Here is a 14,481-nt window from a genome sequence, read left to right on the forward strand (position 1 = left end):
ATGCCTCGTAATCAACAATCAACTAAAGGGAAAATAAATACATTATTGAATGTGACTCAAAGCAGTACACAAGCTCAGCAACCTTTTTTGCATTCTGGATTACCTTCCCCCTTATCTGCCATCTTTACTGCAGATGCAGAACATTAACATTTAGGACATTCCATTTTAATATATGAAATAAGTCCCCACAGATTAGACTGGCACTTAGCTCTTTGTAGAAGAACAAAAGCCCTTGCTAGTTTTAAGGGCCTGTCTCACTTTCAGAAGAATGAAATTTTTGTTTCTTTACCATGCATATATCTTAGATTTGTCTATGTGGTTGTTTTCTTATATAAAGCTTTTCCATTTTTACATTGATAGTTTCTTCCTCTTACTGAATCTGACTCTTCTGAGTCTTACCTTGAAAACCAGGGTGAAGAACAGTGTGTATGCAGGCGCAGTGCACCTGGGGAACTCTAAATCAGCGCTGCCAAGAGACATGACCTTAGACTACTACTGCAGTTGAAGGAAATTTACTTCCCATAAGTAAACATTTAAAAATTGTGAAATATTCAGGTATTAGATGGGAGCCTAGTGAGAAGCTCATAGCTTCCACATTTTATTTCCATAATGCACTAAAATCCAGGAGCAAGGAAATGACTTTAAGGATGCTTTAACCTGCGCTCCCCTGGAGCTAACAGTGTGAGGGAGTGGCTCCACATGCTCCCTTAACAGAACTCCCTTGGAAACTGCTGGGAGCAGAGCCTTATTAAGATGGTGTGCGGTACTCTGTGGTGGTGTTTTTACAAAAACACAACCATACAAGTTAAAAGCCATCTGGATGCAGGAACATGAAATTCATGGATGTGAACTGCTGTGACTGCAACTCTGAGAACAAGATAATTTCTCTGATTGAATTCTTACAGCTGGATGAATATCCTGCAACAAAATTATTTCACTAAATGACCTTCCAATCTCAACAATTTTGTGAATCTCTGAATTTCCGGTTTTGGGACAGCAGTAAATAACATATTTCATGAAAGTGATCCAGAGAGCTACAGGATAGCTCTAACACCCATAGGACAATCTGAATCAGCTCCTTTTCATATCAGGAAACAAACTCTGCAGAGAATATTGCACAGAGTGATTGTACATCTGAAAAGAAATCTCCTGCCTTAAGCGTCAGCTTTATTTCTTGCTTTATGGCAGAATCTGAAATATTTTCTAAGACTGTACAGTGAGATTGGTTAGACTTTTTTACAGTGAATTAAAAAGACAATTTAGGGACCCACACATCCCTAACTGGGTCTTGTAGTCTCAAATGGATTGTTTGGATTTAAGTTTCCAGATCAGCAGATCAGTTTAGAGTGTCAGCCTAATTCAAATACCTGTCCAAATCTTGTTTTTCTTTATGGAAATCAGAACTGCTTATTGTGTTCCTCTGTAAGTCTACTGCATAGCTTGCTTTTTTCTTCTTTCATAATAATTGTCCAGTCAGAAGAACTAAAGAATCTGTGATTTAAACAAGGGCTAGTAGATCCTGGATTATTCACAGAATTCATTGGTAAGATAGGAAGAATTAATGTTCTTGCTTTTAAAAGAAAGGCTGGAATAGAGGAGAGAATGATTTTCTGAAGGTAACACAGCAGATCAATGGCAAAGAGGACTTTTGATTGCTAGTCCAGCATTTGGGCCCTACAGAGGGCCAGAATTAGATGATTTTTAAGGTCCCTTCCAACCCAACTCATTCTGAATCTATGGTGACACACCATGGACTGCCTGTCAAAAAAAAGCTGAATAAATGACATCTTATTATCCACATTTCTTAGAGGCGGAAAGATTCTATAACATTCTCCTGGTCCAAATAGGATGTTTCCAAATAGCCCAGAGACTCAGACTGCTCATCAGTCTCCAGACCATGATGGTCAGGAGACAAGGATCTGTGTGCTTGACTTAGTTTTGCAAGGCCCTGAAAAGCACAGCTACCAGCCTTTCTGGGCAATTTGGAAAAACATGACTGTCTTTTCATCTAACTCTCTATTGCTGACAGCAGAATTACAGCAGGGAAAAGAGGAACTCAGGCATAATCACAACACAGCCATGTCCAGTTGTAACGCATTTCAAGCTATTTCTGAATTAGGTACTTTCAAGCACATTTAGTTTAGCCTGACTTGTCTGTTTTATTGCACAAGTTCCATTTTCATTATAAAGTGATAACAAGCTTGAAATTGCTCCTTTTCTAATCCAAGTCAAAAGCTCACCTCTTTGAATTGGAATGGTGGTGAAAACAGTTTAAAGGCTTGGAAATGTGAGTGGAGCTCTCAGCTGCTCCAGCCATGTGCTGGATGACTAAATGTGTGACAGGAAGAAGAAGTTTCCTTCCTTTAAAAGAAAGAATCTTTCACAATAGTTTTGGTCATAAAATTTATTAAAGAATTTACTATTAAGGGTTATTTTGTGACTATCTGGGGATGTGCCCCTCAGATTGCAATCAATACGAGCAAAGTAAATATGCAGATATAAAAGAGACCAGGCTCACCACCGGATATATGGCAATAGTGTAACTTGTGACTATACTTTGAGGTGGTGGTGCCCAATAAGGCCCTTCTTACATGGAAAACTATGGATAGTTTTCCATGTACTATAACTATTCCAAAACAAAATATTCTATCTTTGTAGGGAGCAGAAGACTGAAACAGGCTGAGTATTTCCTTCAGATTAATGTAAGAATAAAAACTAATACATGAGAATGCATTAGGTGGCTCAAATGTCTTCTATTGGAGCTGTTACTTACAGAAAATAGCACCAGGGAATAATACAGTGATTTTTTTTGGTGTAATCTTCTGGTGCTACAGACAAAAGCTTAAAACCCTTGACAGCTTAAAATATGGTAGGTACATATACAGCATGCTACTTTCTACAAGGCAACCAGAACGAAAAGATGTTATTTTTCTAAGTAATCATCTTTGTTTTTCAAAAATGCATAAATCATAGCCAGTTTGCTCTCAAGGCTTTAACATTTCCAAGCACATCTCCAGAAAACCTCCGGAGATCTAATTATTCCAGGGCACCACAAAAACAGAGTTATTACTTATATGAACTGCTAAAACTGCTGGCTGCAATATGATGACTCCTTTGTCCGTGTTACTCTGCTTCAGAAGAGTTTCTATTCTCTGTAGTGAACAGAGTTAGGTATTAATTTTTCCCAGAACCAAGTTCAATTACTTATGATGCCCTAGGCTGAAAGAATACCAGGTATGTATAATATCCATTATTCTAAAATAGTAGTAATATTAAATTTTATTTAGAAAAGGAAGTGTAGAGTTTAGTTTAAAACTTAGACCAAGTGGGGAAATTATTCTGATCTAATTTAGTTCGAATGTTGTGATTCTACCATCTTTACTGGAATGACTCTTTCCATAATTTTAAAGTCAGAAGCCTTCAATTCTGGGTGGAAATCAGGTGTATGGATTGCAGAAGAACAGATCCTAACCTCTGGTGTATAGCAGCAGAGAACGGTCTGAGAACAGTTGTGTGCCCTCAACTCTCACCACTCCCTTCACAGTGGCTTTTGAAAGCAAGTCTTGTCATAGCTGGATTTTTTTTCTGTTCCTACATGATTGCATTGGCAATCTGGGGACTTCTAGAGTTTCAGAGTTAAATAAAATAAGAAGAGTCTAGATATTTCTCATGTTCAAAGTAACAGAAAATCTTAATTCTATGTGGCTTAGAAAAAGTTGGAAAGATTTCCTCTTTTGTGACTTTAAAAAAATTTATGTCCTTTATATGACTTTTATACTTCCATAATTCTGCCCCAGACATCAACATCATGAAACCTCTCTGTGATCTTTAAAATTGTTTGCATATTCATTTTCTGTCATGACCTGCACAGGCAGGTGCAGGCACAAGAAATGTGGTCGCCCTTTTTGAGTGGTGAACATGTTCTGGGGATTGATGTATGGAATTCATGGTACAGATTCCATTCTCATAGTATAATATAGTTTATCCTAAAGAGGAACACTGGATTCTCTTGGCCTCACCCAACACAAATCGGCAGATGAACCACAGACCTGAATACAAACCAGGTGCTGCACATGAAGGAATAGGAAGTACCCTGTTGTGGAGCAACATAATTTACACACTGACCTAGACCAAAATTTCTCCCTATAAGTGGCATCTTGAAGAAACAGCGATTAGATTTCAGACCAATTCAGTAGGAAAGCAAAGACATTCATTACAAAGACACAGAATCATAGAATCATAGAATCGTAGAATGGTTTGGGTTGGAAGGGACATCTTCAAGTCATCTTGTCTAACCCACCTGCCAGGGCAGGGACATTTTCAGCTAGATCAGGTTGCTCAGAGACAAATCCAATCTAGACTTGAATGTTTCCAGGGATGGAGCATCCACCACTTCTGGGCAACTTGTTCCAGAGTTTCACCACCCTTGTCAGAAAAAATTATTCCTTATCTCTATTTGAAATCTACCTTCTTTTAGTTTAAAACCATTACCCCTTGTCCTATCACAACAGGCCCTGATAACAGGTTTTTCCCCATCTTTCTTATAAGCCCCTTTTAAGTACTGAAGAGCTGCAATCTCAGCTAAGAGTTCATGCAATGCTTGAGGCAGTCTGGGAAATGCTGCTATTCTCCTGCTGTTACTTCTGCTGATTACAAGTGAAACATCTTTTAAATACTAATGCTTAAAGAAGGTGTCAAGACCAAAAAAGCAAAACACAAATATACACTCTCAAAATCTGTAAGTACCTTACATAAAATGTTTAAAAGGAATTAAACAATCAAATGTAGCATTTTGGCTGTCAGCCTACTAACAATCTAGATCAAACCAGAACCAAACTGTTTACATTTCAAACATCCAAAAGTTCTCCAGAGTGCCAATGATGACACCAGCTTTCATAAAAAGAGGATACAATCAACACAATATCCACTGAATTGTTGTGTTCAAATCAATATTCCACATGCCAGCAATACAAATCCCTTATGCACTGAAATTAACTAAAACATCTCAAACTGATATACAGTACCAATGTACCTTTGGCCTTTATAATCTGAAAGTCCGCCTGCCTGTTCTGATTTTAATCTCAATTTTCCATGCACTCAGGAAATCTGTACCAAAGAAAAGAATTGAACCTTAAAGCAGCTCATTCAGCACTTTTGACCACTGATATTTCCTTCCTCCCTAGATATGTGATTTTCTTGAAGAGGCTTTTGAGAATGAGAGCTTATAACAGTAAGCATTGTATAAGCACTACAATAGACTGACTTAATTTCTGGAATCAAAGGCAATGAAGCTATTGTCTCAAATCAGCATTTCTTGGGCAAGGTGGTTATATAAATATTTAGAGATAATATTCAATGTTAAGAATGATAAAAAACATCCTCATGTCATTCACAAGAGGTAGCTTTTATGCCTTGCCTAGGGTCATCTTCCTCCCCAGGCTCTTACGCAGTAACCTGTGGACCAGGTCCATACTTTACTGCTGGCCTACCATATTAGAGCAGCTGCATTTCAGAATGTCACACATAACTTGTTTTGCAATAAAAGACCAAAAAGAAATAGAAATGTATACTATATACTTACAAATTCACTTTTAATTCCACCAAGGGAGGAGCTTTTCAAGGTGAACATTTAGACCAAATGAACTATTTTAGGAACTGATTTCTCTGTCCTTAGAAACATTTGAAAAGAAATGGAAACTTTACCTTGGCTGATGTTTCAAACCAGCCCACGAACCCGTTCTCTTTGCAGAACTGATCCATCTTGATGCCGTTGTTCATAAGAACATCTATTCCCTGGTCGCATTTGTTTGCTAATAGGACTGTTGGCACAGGTTTGCCATTGGGAAGAACCAACTTAGAGTCCAAATCCTCTTTCCATTTTGTCACTGCTTCAAATGTTGCAGGTCTTGTAATGTCAAAGACAATAAACGCCCCCATAGCCTCTCTGTAATACACCCTGGTCATGTTTCCAAATCTTTCCTGTCCTGTAATGAAGAAAGTAGGAGGGGAAAAAAATACCACCTTGTAAAAATCAGTGTTTCCAGTCGAGGTCAATATTTCACAGAGCAGGTTTTATAAGATAACAATACCAAAGGCAGAACTTCATTTTATAAGTCCCTGGGAAACTACTCGTTGTCTAAATAATTATAAGTACCATGCTAGACTGATTTGTATGAAAATGCAGGAGAGTATTGCATGAAAAAGGAATTTTCAAGCAAACACTCAAGGAAATTTAATGAAGTTCATTATAAGTGAATAGTAAGTGTAATATGTGAATAATAAGTGAATGACCTTATTAGGCTGCCAGATTTCTCAGTCTGTGGACAGTACTGATGGTCTTTTGGTACATTATAGGACTTTCAACAAGAGTCACAAAAAAATCTGGGTACCAGATTGGAAGCTCTTTGGTACTCTGGTATTTTGTCTAAAGCATCTGACACAACCAAACTGCTCACTCATGAAGAGGATCCTTCATATTCTCGTGCAAGTGATAACCAGCAGTACATAATATAGCTCTGGAGCCATACCAGGCATCAGAGCAATTGCTTTAAATATAAAAATTAAATTTAAAATAAAATTTACTTTTACTGGCAAACTAAAACACAGAGGTGAGGAAGGTGAATTTAAAGCCTACAAACATGGAAAGTGCTCTAAGAAATAGCACAGCAGTAGCAATATGAAGAGTTGCATTACTCCAGTGAAAAAATCTGGGAAGAGGGTTTCATACTAGATCTGTTCAGAAGGTTTATGGGGTTTTTTGTTGAATTCAAAGTGTTTTCTGGGAAAGTACAGATTTTTTTGTGAGTTAACAGTACATTATTATATTCAAACATGGACATTTATAAATATCTATCATTTTATTGATTAACAGTATGACCAAATTAACACATGGCATCAGGATGGGGTATGTTGATCAGCTGTGGATTTGCTAATATATCTGCTGTTTTCATGGGAACCCTGAAAAAATAAACTACACAGACCTTTTCTTGAAAATAAAAAATAGAATTTCCACTAATGTCTACTGCTGAGCTGTGATCCAAAGAAGAATTATAGACTCCTGAAACATTTCAAAACAACAGCAGCCTTTAAGCAAGACAACTCCTGTACGTGTTTCCATAGCTGGGAAAAAGTGCTATGAAAATAGAAACATTCAATGCAAACCTGTTTCTAGCCTTAGTTTCTCAATGTGAGTAATTTTGAGTAGGTTAGGAAGACAAGAAGATTGGCAGTCTGCCTGTGACCCCAGGAAGGTTACCTGTGGAGGATTTATCTGATGGAAATTGTGCTGTCAAATGTAAGGGAGGGCTGAGAAGGGAAAAGTGTCGATTGCTGGGCTTCTAGACTTTCATTTCATGCACTTTCATTTAATGGAAATAGCACTGAACCCACATATGGGGTCAACACCATAGCACTGAACCCACATATGGGGGCAACACCATCAGTTTGTGATGTTTATCTTTGGTTTTAAGCACTGTGGCAGCAAGGAGAAAGTCATTCACATGATACAGAAACCAAAGAAGAAGCCTGTCTTCTCCAAATTACTGTCAAATTTTTTTTACCTTAGAGAAACACTGTGTCCTATTGATAAAGCAAGATAGCTTATTTCTGGGAAAGAAGAGATCATATTCAAAATTTCTTAGGTCTATATTTTATTCAAATGTCTTATGATTCCTATCAGTGGGCTAATCAGATGAATGGCTAAGTCATGTGCTATTCAATAATCTCCTTGTTGAGAAATTCTTTTTTCATCTGCAAGAAGGTGCCTTCAAACAAAAGCCAAGGTCTGATTAGAGACACAGCAGTGAGGTAAGCAGCAACATATACAAATCTTTTTCAATGGATATTGTATTTCAGTGGTACTTTATGCTTCTCATACAAAATTCTTGAGATGTAGATATATTTACACTGTAGGTGATACAAGAGCAGCACAACTCAGGCCTCACACATATTTATTGGGACACAGATCACTAAGATATGTGGGACATGGTGTCACAGAACATCAACTAAATTATTCATTTGCAACATGAAATCATTCACCATGAAGGAAGTTACTAGAGGAATAAAAGGCTCCTATGTTGTGATCTTCTGCCTTGTAGTGGCCCACAAATTTCTGAAAAATTGCATGACACTGATTCTTCCTCTTGTTCCAGCTGCTTTTTCAGATACATAGGATTTTCACTGCACAGAAAAGCCAACATGTTTGTAAAAGCAGCATTTTGCAGGTAGACAGTGGTAACCAATTTCCATCATAGACCACTTCAAAGAAAGAGAAAGAATGGAGCTGCTGTCCAGATGAACTGTCTAAACTCTTTTTGAAGTGGTCTTTTTCTCCATCAGTTATAATTAATGTATGAATCTACTTGACAGAAACACATTCGGCAATTTTGAATGGAAAAAGAGGTGCTTTATAAAGCAGAGTTTTAGTTATATGACATCTGCATAATGACTTTTATTTGATTTACGTTGCGGAAAAAGTGCTCTTTAGTATTTGCATTGAACTTGGAGAGCTAAGTAATATGTCTAAGGGTGCAGAAGGACTCTTTTTTCCACAGATTCTTGCTTATGTGAACAAAATCCTATATTAATAGATGAGGTTCCTAAAACTTTTTCATTTAGCAGAATTACTTGTAAAAATTGTCATTGTTTAATGTATTAAAGATGTCAAAATATGGCCTTAGGTTTTCAGCAACGCAATGGTTTAGGCAGAAAGTAGGCTAGAAGATAGATCAACCATTCAGTGGTATCTCACAGGCAGCCTTGAATATTAGAATCTGCTTTACTGTAAAGAGTGACAGGGGAAGATTGGTTTTGCTTTTCACTGGAAGGGTCAGGAACTTGTGGAATATGTGATCTGGCCCATTGTACTTTACTGCACCCCTTGCAAGGCCGCTGGCACTTGGCATCAAACCCCACAAATCCAATGGCCTTTGCCCACTGAGATGGTGGTTTATGTTGCAATTATCAACCCTAAATTAGATTAAAAAGGTACCTAAGGTTAGGGGCCCTTTGTAGTTGGGGACTGAGAAGAAATGTATAATTGTTAATTCAGATGAATCCTACTCTACTTGGAAGTGAACCCAGTGAGACCAAAGTGACAAAGCAACAAGATTTCTGTTAAAGGGAAGGACTCCCTGTCTGAAGGGCAGCTGCCTGCACACTTATCCTAATCTCAGTGGCACCTCTGCAGCAGGGAAAGCTATCAGCTCATGGGCTTAAAGCAATCAACAGCTGAAATTTCATATTTTATAAAAATTTACCCCACATAAATTTGTACAAAAATCTACAATTTTCATTAACCACTCTCATCTCTGATAAAGGTATAAAAAATAATAATAAAATGCTATAACTCAGATAATTTCCACCATCTTGACCACAGCATCTGAAATATGGCACAAAAATTGAAATTAAAAATTGATTAAAACTGCCCAATGCTGAGTTTTATGATGCGTTCTACTTCTTGCCGCTGTCCTAAGAGAAAAATGCTTTTGAGAACCACCTTGCTTTACAGGCAGCCTTTAGACAACACTGAGAAGCTGGAAATTGTGGAGAAGATTTAAACATTTTTTACTTTTCACTTCAAAACACCTTTTAGAATATTCACACTTGAATTCAAATAATTGTCTTTATGGACTGAAGCTTAAGCAAGCCTTGAGCTGATGTTCACCACCCTAGAATGCAGAAAAGCAGGCTGTCAGCAGGATCTGGCCCATGGATCCCACCACCAATCTATACTGAAATAAAACCATCACAGCAAGAGACTTATTTATGTTTGCAGAACAGTAATTTCAAGGTAACTTAGCCTAGAAATCACCATGACTATCTTATTTATGCATATGTGCTGCAATGCTTAGCAGCCGCTGAAAGCCTAAAATGCTGATGATGTGCTGTGCCTGGCATTACTGAACAGGTTTCCGCTTACTCCCTCTGCAGCATAATGATCCTAAAAACTTTACAACTGCAGAGACATTCATCTGTATCTGTGGGAAGACTGCAGCTTCTGAAGGTGAAAGTGACAGGGAAAGGTAATGGAACTGTTCTTTCCCCAAAGCATCCGTCCAACTCTTCATGAAATGAGAACCAGCCTTTTAAACACAAACCAACGTCTTTTTGGTAGCAGTGAATAATGCAGCCCACTCAGAAGGAGTGATAAGGAGGATGCTGAGATGGCTGTGGAAAAGGATCAGGGAGCAGGCTCTGATGTGCCTGCTCTTGTCTCTCTGATGCACTCAAAACTTCTTCCTGCAGTAAATCTGCAGCTAAAGCTGGACTTCAGAGAAATCTCTGGGCTGTGTGGGCACAAAACACAGACAGTAGCACAGAGAGCAGCCTTGCAGAGAAGGGAATAGCAAATACACCCAGATCTGCTGTCTACAACAGCTGTTTTCTTCAGAAGTGGTGTGCTGGCCTGCATCTGCAGAGCCAACCCCATCCACAGTAACCTTGTGCAAAGTACGATTAAGAGTTTCTTTTAAAGCTTTCCTTCTAACAAATTGTTAATGAATTTAAAGGATATGCACACAAAGGCAGTAGAAAAGATAAAGAAAAGATAAAGAAAAGATAAAGGCAAATTGACTGAGGAGCAAGATATAGTGTTGTATGACACAGCAGTAGAGGTGATGGCACACTTTAGCAGGAACACCAAAACTGATAATTTGTGACATGAGGTGAAATGAAATTGAATCGTTGTGAAGAAATTAAAGACAAGGAAAATTTTATCATGTATATCTCCTCCCACACACAATACTAAACATTCAGTCACCTCAAACTTAGGCACTTCACTGAGTCAGACATAAGTTCGTAGATTTTAATGACAGCATGTTGTTACAAACACCATAACATCATATAGCATGAAGGTTAATCCTGCTATTCCTGCCTAACACCCACAGTTTCAGGAATATATTACGTGTTAAAAACCCTGTCTTAATGTAACAATGTGTGATGCAGAGCCTACATTATGCCTGAATTAATTTTTGTAGTGCTCAGTTATCCTTGTTTTTTGGCATTTCTTTCTCATCTAAATAAATGCAGTTTCAGCATTTAGCTATTAGATCTAATTTTAGGTTTGTTTACCAAATTAAAAAATACAGAAAAATATGCTGCAGAAATATTAACTACATTTAATTAGATGGCACCAGATGAACCAAATTTACTTTTTCTTCTTATGTATGGTAAGGGTAAACAAGGCTAAACTACTTGGTTCTACCACAGCTGGAATATGTCGCTCCTCCAATGAAGTCACCATGTACATAAATCCTACTAATAATGTAGATAAGCTTGACACTGGTTTTATTCACAACATTTTTGAGAAAATTATTTCTAGATTGTTAAACAACTTACTACCCACTGATCCACAGTGTGAAAAGCAAGGAAGAGTACACATATGCTTGGTACTGGGTTCTCTGCCTGTATAATGAAGAGGGGAAAGGATATAAGAGCTAAAATGATACCTGATATCTATATATACATACATATATCAATATGTATTCATATATAATTACTGATATGAGATATTATTGATGCATTTGCAGAATTTGCTTCAATTCAAGGTGTCCTGCATGCTAAGCCAACATCCTGTAGCTTGGTGAGAGACTGAAACTTTATTTCCTTGCCGCCAAAGATAAACCTGATCTAATAACAGAGATTCCACTGAAAGAGAGGATGTTCTTAGACCAGAGATTTTATTTTCCTCCCTCTTCTCATTGCTCACTTATGTTTTGCAGATGATGATACATGACCAGCCACAGCCAGGAGAAATCAATTCCATTCTCTCCCAAATTCCAATCAGTATTACTTCTTTTTCATTTTTAAACCACTTTTTCTCTCACCAGCCAGATGCCTTATTTGTGATAACTTCTATGTCTGCACCATGATCGTCTGAATTCGGTGTGTTGCTTACAGAATTTCCTTTCTATGTACAGCCAGCAACAGCTGAAGCTCCTTAAGCAGAAGTCATTAAAGCTAAGACAGCAACTCTTTTTATTACTGACCACTGTCTTGACCTTCACAATGATGGTTTGAATTGGGCAGTTCATATGAAATTTAGTACAGTACTGTAATTCTCTCTGTCATATTTGGTAACTCAGAAAGCCTGCTAGTCATTCAGTACTACAACTAGGTGTAATTGCTTCTGCAGCCTGACTGAAAGCTACATCATATGATCTGCCAGCACATGATTAGTAGTGTAATAAATCTCTGACACAAGGCATGCAAAATACATTCTTTAAGTCCCTGATACATTCAAATTTACTATTAAATGCTTTTTTCTCATACAGAAAAGTTTTTCTGGCAGTGCATTTATTTGTTGTTATAATCAGTCACTGGGGAACAATAAAACTAATGTTTGCCCCACTGTTCCAACTTTTAATAAAGAAATATATGTATGAGCATATATGTATTTAACACCATAAAACTATGTGTATTAGTGTGTGAAAAAGAGGAGTTTATACGTTTTGCATAAAGCAGCGTTGTTGCATAAGTTTTAGTACCTCAGTGCCAAATTCAGAGCTCAGACATGAGACAGCTCAGGGCAGAAGAAAGGCACTCCCTCCGCCGATAAGAATGTCAAGAATTTTTTCATTTCACCAGTTTTACCCAGTGCTGTTCCAGACTCGATCACTGAGCCCACAGCTCAGGCCACAGGCTGGCACAGTTGCCTAACAGCTGATATGATGTTCACCTTTACCCCCTACTTAATGAAAGTAATTCCTTAATTTAACTGAGTTTTTAAATGCCCTTCTTTATGCTGTAATCTACTGGGTTACACAGTTCTATTTGGATTCCTGCATTCACTAAATGAAAAAACATTACTTATGGCATGTGATATATGCCATCAAGATAAACTTATTTTGTGGACTGAAACAAAAATGATTAATTTTCAGTAAGGGGGTGGCAAAAAAATGTTGTGTGTTTAATTTGAAGCCAAATCAAAATTGTCTGAAGCACTGACAGCAACAATATCAAATTCTGCGGGTTTTAATGATGTAAGCATGTGGGGATATCTGGACTTCTTTACTCTTTTCCTCCTTGCACAGGGTAAATCATCTTTTGTTTCACTTGATGTTGGAAAAAGGATATTTAAACATGAGTAATTATATTTTTAGCAACCAAAATAATTGCCAAATAGAAACATTTCTCTTTTCAAAACACATTAGAAGTTGCTTTCATTGGAGTGAAGGAGGGAAGGTAGGAGAGAAAGGAAGGACAGGAAGAAGGAACATAATTCAATAAACTAACTCAGACATACATTTTCTTTATTTTTTAAACTATAAAAGTAATTTTAATCGTCTTACTGAATGCCTCATCTATTCCACCAAATTAAAAAGATATAACAGGACATTCTTGTTACTCTTCCTCCTGTCATAGGGATCTGTTAGTCCAAGGAGGTAAAACTGAATATTGTCAGCTGCAGGGAAACAACTGGGGCATTTGGAGAGAGGTGGCTGGTTCTCTGAATGTGTCCAAGGGCTTGGGAGAAAAATCAGATAGCAAAGGTTCTACTCTGACTCTCTGACTTCCCAAGTTTGGGAGCCTGCTGGTTTTAGGGAAACTCCAAAATGTCAATCTGCCCTTAAAGTTTTCTCTCCTCTATCTGCTCTCCCTCACTGCATAGGCACTGGCAGTTCCCAGCTTTCAGATCAGTACAAATGAATTGGGGTCTACATTTTGTATTTTCTTTCGATAGATAATGGGGCAAGGGCTTCTCCTCTGTACTCACCCGCAATATCCCAGAGCTGCAGCCGTACCACAGTCTCAGCATCCCAGTTCAGCACCTTCAAAGCAAAGTCCACCCCGATGGTGGCCCGGTAGTGGGGGGAGAAGTTCTGGTGGACATAACGCTTGATGATGCTGGTTTTGCCCACTCCCAGGTCCCCGATCACCAGCAGCTTGTAGAGGTGCTCCTTCTGGTTGTGCTTCTGCATCTTTCCTGTGGCTGCGGCTGCTCCCTGCAAACTGATTGCATACTCTGCCCGAGGAATCCTGCCAGCCTGAGGGGAAGAGAGGGAGTGAGGGACTGGGGAGGGAAGGAAGGAGAGCAAGGTAGGTGGAGGCTCTCTCCCTTCGTACGGAAGCAGGATCACCAGGTCCAGCAGGCAGCCCTGCTGGGAGATGAAGTAAGGACTGGGGGAAGGAAGTCTCCCAGAAAATTTTGTGCGTATGTATGTAAAGGTCAGCACGAGGTGTGCCTGGGATTAGTCTGGCTGCTAAAGACTTTGCAGGAAAATTCATGCAACAGTCCTGTTCTCTGTTTGGTTGCCTGCTGAAAGGACAGTGTTTCTCTTGTGCACTAGTTTCACACACAGTTTTTGAATCAGCGCCTTGGTGATAATTTATCACCCTACGCTTGTTTCCAGATGTCTTTAACATGCCAGTGACTGCAAAAAAGTCAGAAAACTCCCTTCAGAGGTTTCATGCCTCCACTAAAGTGCAAAAATTAAACCAGTGTGACTTTATCTTTGGATGTAATATGGTTCTAATCCATGT

The 14,481-nt window shown here is 38.3% G+C and overlaps 1 protein-coding gene across 2 annotated transcripts in view; it reads right to left on the reverse strand.

The window, feature by feature from the left end:
- Positions 1-14,171, reverse strand: part of RAB38 (RAB38, member RAS oncogene family) — a 23,714-nt gene extending 9,543 nt beyond the window's left edge. Inside the window, exons 1-2 of one of the 2 annotated variants that reach the window (XM_008634933.2) lie at positions 13,715-14,157; positions 5,704-5,984 (exon numbers count right to left, since the gene is read on the reverse strand). In XM_008634933.2, coding sequence (XP_008633155.1) covers positions 5,704-5,984; positions 13,715-13,919 — 486 coding nt within the window. In that variant the 5' untranslated portion in view covers positions 13,920-14,157. Of the gene's footprint in view, positions 1-5,703; positions 5,985-13,714 lie in introns of both variants that reach the window. The other variant, XM_017735997.1, reaches the window with a different exon arrangement.
- Between the last annotated feature and the right edge of the window lie 310 nt (positions 14,172-14,481).

Source organism: Corvus brachyrhynchos, unplaced genomic scaffold, assembly GCF_000691975.1.
Source record: "Corvus brachyrhynchos isolate BGI_N302 unplaced genomic scaffold, ASM69197v1 scaffold44, whole genome shotgun sequence".
NCBI classification, from domain to species: Eukaryota; Metazoa; Chordata; class Aves; order Passeriformes; family Corvidae; genus Corvus; species Corvus brachyrhynchos.